A 6,415-nucleotide genomic window follows, 5' to 3' on the forward strand; every position below is an offset into this window, starting at 1 on the left:
AAAAAAAAGTTTAAAAGAAAAGAGTAAATGAGGGGGAACACAGAGGTGGCAGCACAGTCAGAAAGATGGAGAAAATGATTGGAGAAGGTGACGGCTGAAAGACTTTGATGGGTTTCCAAACTGTCAGACGTGGAGGTGCGTTATAAGCCAACTGTACTGTATAGTTAATATAGGTTCCTATATGTACACAGAGGAGGCAACAATGCTGTGCTAAAAAAAAACCTATACTTTCATTTTATGTGATTAAGATGAAAGAAAAAACAAGAGTCGGACTGTGTTTAATGCCTCCAGTCACACACTTTAGAAAGCAGCGAGTTTGATCAAAACAGACTGTGCACAGACTCATGCTTTAAGTCAGCTGGTGATTCATGTGACAGGTAGCTCTAAACGCCTTGTCGTGTTACTGGGGCTCAGCTAAAGGCTGTTTTACATCTCAAAAGCACCTCACATTTTCCCATCCTTCTTTTTCGCATACTCTGTCTATCTCTTCGGGCTTCCATCCCCCATCTCTCCATCCTGCCTCCGTCTTTATTTGCTTGTTATTTCGCCCCCCCCAACATCATTACCACACATGAAGAGACCCAGTGGGAGAACGAGTCATGAGGCGGCTTTGGCACACTGTTACACAAAAAAAAACGCAAAAAAAAGAAACACCCCACCACACACATACACTGAGCTGCTAATGAATGAACTGTTTTCTGGTCCCTGTATCTTTACATCTTTTGCAGACCATAAAATTCAAAAAGAGAAAAGAATGAATCTCAATAGGATTGCAGAAAATGCTAATGCGAGCAGGATTTATTCCGGCTTCATTGTTGACGAAGCGACTAAACGCATTTAAAGTCCAAATTAGGCAGCGCCGGGCAGAGCTGGGGTCACTGCACTGAAGCTACGAGATGAAACGAAACCGGCCGACGATAGAGCACGGCTCAGACACTCGCTGTCTAGTTGCTTTAAGTTTCCAAATCAAAACATTAACTTTCTCTTCTAGGAGAATTCAATGACTTATATTCATGTGTATATAAAAATAAAATGAATAGAAATGAAGGTGCATACGAAACGAGGTGTGTCAGAAAAGTTCCAGGACTGGTGTCACAAAAGATATATTTCAACTACAAACTACCAGTTTTCCCCTTCAGACGATCAACCAGCACGTCTACAAAGAGATCCTGCAGCGTTTGCTTTGTTCAGTGCGCCAGAAGAGGCAAGAGTTGTGGCAGGACAAGTCGTGGCTGCTTCACCATGACAACGTGCCTGCTCACAATGCCCTGAGCATCCCACAGTTCCTGGCTGAGAAGAACGTCGCCGTGCTGGAGCAACCTCCCTACTTACCCCACCTGGCTCCGTGGGGTTTTTCTTCCAGGAGTGCATGGTGGTGTGGCAGAGGAGGCTGGGAAGTGTGTCAGACTCCAGGGGGATGACTTTGAAGGGGAAAACTTGTAGTTTAGATCTGAAATATATCTTTTGTGACTCCAATCCTGAAACTTTTCTGACACACCTCGTATATGTTGCACATTAACACAAATAACATACATATTAATGAAACTGTATAGAGTTTCAGCTAAAATTAAAAAATCCAGGCTCTGCTGCAGTCGAAGGAACTTTAAGTTTAACTTTAACAGACACTGAGAAAAAGTGCTTTCCAGTTGGGATATAAGACCGACGCAAGATATGAGTTATGGACCCCTATAAATGAATATACAATCAAAATGTCCTGGACTACATTAAATAACAACCTGTGGAACCTTGTGCAGTTCGTAGAAGTCTTTGCTCCTCTAGTTTTATGGAAATGGCACAACAAACCCCCCCCTGCCTAATGTAGTGTATATGATATAAAACAGCTCTGACATATTGAGGTCTGGACTCCACAGACCTCTGAAGGTGTTCTGTGGTATCAGACACAGCTGCAGATCCTTTAAGCCTTGGAAGTTATGAAGTAGAAACTTGTTTTTCCAACAGATGTTTGATTGGATTGAAATCTAGCGAATTTGGAGGCCGAGGTCACGCCTTGAACTCTTGGTCATGTTCCTCAAACCCTTCCTGAACAATGTTGCAGGCAGCTGAAAGAGGAGATCAGGGAATAGCACTGCCATTAAGGGGTTTATATGATTTGCAGCAGTGGTTAGGTAGGTGTCAAAGTAACATCCACATAAATAAAGGAACCAGGGTTTCCCCAAAATCTGCTTTTTTGGAGATATTCTGACCCACTGGTCTTTGTCAAAGTCTCTCAGATCTTCACATCGCCCAGTTTTCCTCCTTCAAACACATCAACGTCAACAACTGACTGTCCACCTGCTCCTTATTATATCTATCTAATACATATAAGCAATGTTCTCCATTTCACCTGTCGCCTGGTTTTAATGTTGTGGCTCATTAGTGAACATAAAACCAGACAAATACACACTAACCTACAATAAAGTCAGTGTTTTACCTCCACAGAGTTCTGGGCTTCGCTCATCTTGGTAACTGTGGTTTGAAACTCTCCGATGAAGTCGTGGCCGCCGTCGTTGTCGTAGTCGTAGCACAGGACCTGATGTTGTGCAGAAAACATCACATCAGAAATCGTCTTTAACCTTCTGAAACGGGTTCATTCTTTAGTATCTTTGGTTTCACTTCACCACACAAGCACTTTTCATTTGTGTTTTTCAAGGACAATGAGTCTTTCTTCTCTGACGACCAACCTTGATGTTTCTGTCCACGTCTCCGTTGCACAGCGAAATGAGAGGCACCGTAAAAGATTTCCACGCCGGATCTAGAGTGTTTTTTATCACCTGAAGCCACAGACACACACACAAACAGACAAATCATCATACATGACAGCAGAATTACCTGAACTCGCATCTTGTAAACAAACCGGCAGCGCGTCACCTCCTCTGAGACCTGGTTTAGCCGACAATGACGGGTGATTCAGATCCCCTCCAGTGACTCACCTCTGTCCTGTGCACCAGCATCCATTTGCCATCTTCTCCCTGTTTGTGGAACTCCAGGTAGGGGTCTGACTTCCCAAAAAAGTCCTGCACAGAACACAGATCATTGGTTGGAACGTCTTTGTGGAGACAATTCCTGTTTGATCTTCATTCTTCCTCCCTTTAGCAACACTGCAACGTGTGTGCCACCACTTGATCACAGCAAAGTTGACAGAAATGTAACCTCATTCTTCTGCTGCTTCTCCACTCACTTCAAGTTCAGCTCAACTCATTTTTGTTTTTCTCAGTCGTTGCAAAGAGAGCAGCAGTGCACAATGAAATCAATAAAAAGCAGCTTGAACAAGACAGGTTTACCAACAGTATTTAAACTGCTCTTAAAATTAAAAACGCTGTTAAAGTCAAGGTCATGAATCTCATTTATTTAAAAGTGCTTCTCATTTAAAGAACAATTTTCTTTGTTGATTAACCATCAGACCTCTGTTTTTTTGTGTGTTTTTTTTGTCCCTGTCATATTTTACTCTTTTACTTTAAACCTGCACCTCTATGAAATCAGCACAACAAAGTGTAGAAATAAAGAGAATATCTTTTGTGCAGTTTAACAACGCTATTACGCAATAAGTCATGACATTAGAAAAGCAAAAGTTGAATTCCTTTGAGGATTTATTTCCCCAAAAAATGGGGGGAAACCGGGAATCAACATGTACAACATTTTTCCGAGTGCCCACAGGATTTAGCAATATTTTTTAAAAAATTTAAGAATGAAATTTTAACATGTAATTGCTGGTTGCAGGTGAGTCACTAATATCTTCATTTATGTATTTATATTTACAGTATCTAGTTACTACACATGGTATATTTTCTGTAATTTTCAAATGAGATATGCAGGAAGTGATCTTGATGAAATATCACGATTGAAAGTTTAAAGTTGGTTAAATAATTCCAGCTGTGCAGGATAAGTTAAAAGAGTTGTAGAGTTACGAAATCCAACAATTCTTTATGTTTTTAACCTTTTTGGCGCTGATAAATGTTTAATTTCTGGTGATTTTTATGCCTTTTAAACCTGGTGGATGGTTTTGGGGGTTCAGAGGGTTAATCGGCTGATTATTTTCTGGATTAATCAAGCAGCTCTTTAGTTTATAAAATATCAGAAAATGGTGAAAAATGTCTCAAAGCCCAAGATGACACCCTGAAATGTCCTGTTTTGTTCACAACCCAAAAATATTTAGTTTACTGCCATAGAGAAGGAGAGAAACCAGAAAATATTCACATTTAAGGAGTTGGAGTTTTAAATTTTGATCATTTCTACTTTAGAAAACTTTAAAAACAGTTGGCCATCAATTTAAAAGCTGACAACTAATCGATTTTGTTGCAGCTCTGATTTAAGATATCAGTGTGTAAATGTTTTTTAGCGGCTTGTAATTCATTCATTCATGTGCTCATCGCTCCAAACTGAGCTGGATGCATTAAATGAAACACCGATAAAGAGGCTTGAAGAACTGCCTGCAGAGTGTTTTCAGTAAATATCAAAGACTGAAAATAAACTGTTATAAAAATAAAGAGTTTGCGTTTCCAGCCACCGGTGCACCTGACAGCCCATTGGTTGGCAGAACGAGGTGACGAGTGTGAGAACATTTTCTGTAAATGTGTGGGCTTTGTTTGCACGTCCTAAAGTAGTATATGTTGCTCGAACGCACTCTGAGCATGTGTTTGTATTTGCATCCTGAGTGTGTGTGTGTGTGTGTGTGTGTGTGTGTGTGTGTGGGTCTAACTGCCTACCTTCTTATCCAGTTTACGCCCACTCAGGGTCAAAGTGATGATTCTGTTGTCAGACAGCTCCTGTGCTGTTATCTAAAAAAGCATTACAACATTAGCTGCAGCAGAAACACTGACAGCTACAAACATTTACATCAGCAACAAGAACCAGGAACAGAAACAGCAGCAGCCTCAGTTACGTCTTCGCTGCTGTTATGATCCGCAAATACAACCATTTTATAGAACAACACCACCAGCTGCTTTTGATCATATGTGTGCATTTGTTGTGTAAACAGGACAGACAGAAAGTTCAAAATATACAAAAAGTTCCTTTAAAGGACTGATTCTTACCATAATGGATCCTTTGCCAGCTGGCTTCCCATTGGCTAAAATCAACGGTCTGTGAAGCTTCTTATTGGACACAATCTAGTAAAGAGAGACAGACAAGACAGGAATCATTAGGAATGTGACAAAACACAGAAATATAAAGTATGTATTTAAACTTTATAGTGTGGTAACCTGATTTCCTCCAGAATACAGTCAGAATCTATTTACTTCAATCATGTCAAGTCTAGTTTGGTTTCGTTTTATTTGCCAGTTTCTCTTGCTAGCTCCTTCCTTTGACCCTCTGAGCCCCAAAAGTAAGTTATCTTTAAAAAAAAAAAAACACCAACATTAAACCATTTTAGAGGTAGAAACTGTAGAAAACTGAAATACGATCCCAAATTACTTATTTGTCATACATTTGTCCATTGAGAAACTTAGCCAAATCTGAATTGTTTTATTATTTTAAAATTTTGCCCAAAATAAATACTTTGTATTACCCATATGCTGTAAAAAACAAAAAATTCTGCGCTTCTTGGAGCAACTGTGAAGACATTAATGATTCAGCTGCAACCAACAATCACATGGAAAAAATTCAGGGACTTTTTTGCTGATTTGCAGGCAGTGTAAAGCAGAGCAGGTGGGAGACAAGTATCTATAGTTTGTAGCGCAACCCCTCCTTTCCCCCAGTATTGCTAGCAGCTGTGGGCACTTGGAAGAGCACTGTACATGTTGATTCCAGGTTTTGTCTTTTTTTGTAAAATAAATAAATAAATTCAAATTAGTTTTTTATTTCTTTATGATTTATGGCATCATAACTGTGTTATACTGCACAAAAACAATTGTTGATATCTTGTTTCTTCTAGTTATGGTTGTGCTGATTCTATAAAGGTGCACAACTTTATTACGCACTGAAAAATTTGTCAAGAAAAAGCCCCCAGAAATGCTTGTGGTTCAGAGGGTTAAAAGACACCCGTCAACCTATTTAATAACTACCGCACTTTAACCTGATAGAAATAAATCCTCTCATACCACTCCCAGCGTGCAGATGAACTCTCCCAGGAAGTCGTGTTCGTAGAGCTGCGTGGCACATTTGTCCTCATCGAACATGGCGAAGCGAAGTTTCTGGATTTCTTCAAAGTGGTAGTCCACCTGAAACTTCACCCCGAACACCGGGTTCAGGTTGTTCACAGCTGTTTCAGTGCGCCCGAGCTAAAGGACGAGAAACACAGAGAAACAAACACTGTAAAAACTAAATTCAGTTTAAGCACATGAACACGTCCTCAACATGTCAGGGAACTGATGATTAAAAATTAGCTGTACAACTAAATCTGACAGGTTTCTATCAAGTTGGTTATGTCTCCATATCATGTTTAGAAGAAAATAGCTTCATCATGTCAGTATTTAAAGCA

At 39.9% G+C, this 6,415-nt stretch overlaps 1 protein-coding gene across 1 annotated transcript in view; it reads right to left on the reverse strand.

Annotated features, from left to right (window-relative positions):
• The window catches only part of cpne2 (copine II), a 68,410-nt gene that overhangs the window by 48,706 nt on the left and 13,289 nt on the right, over positions 1-6,415 (reverse strand). The window contains exons 2-7 of the mRNA XM_008299638.1: positions 6,036-6,215; positions 5,031-5,105; positions 4,704-4,775; positions 2,931-3,014; positions 2,682-2,771; positions 2,432-2,530 (exon numbers count right to left, since the gene is read on the reverse strand). Of these exons, the coding sequence (XP_008297860.1) occupies positions 2,432-2,530; positions 2,682-2,771; positions 2,931-3,014; positions 4,704-4,775; positions 5,031-5,105; positions 6,036-6,215 (600 nt within the window). The remainder of the gene's footprint in view (positions 1-2,431; positions 2,531-2,681; positions 2,772-2,930; positions 3,015-4,703; positions 4,776-5,030; positions 5,106-6,035; positions 6,216-6,415) is intronic.

Source organism: Stegastes partitus, unplaced genomic scaffold, assembly GCF_000690725.1.
Source record: "Stegastes partitus isolate 25-593 unplaced genomic scaffold, Stegastes_partitus-1.0.2 Scaffold1440, whole genome shotgun sequence".
NCBI classification, from domain to species: domain Eukaryota; kingdom Metazoa; phylum Chordata; class Actinopteri; family Pomacentridae; genus Stegastes; species Stegastes partitus.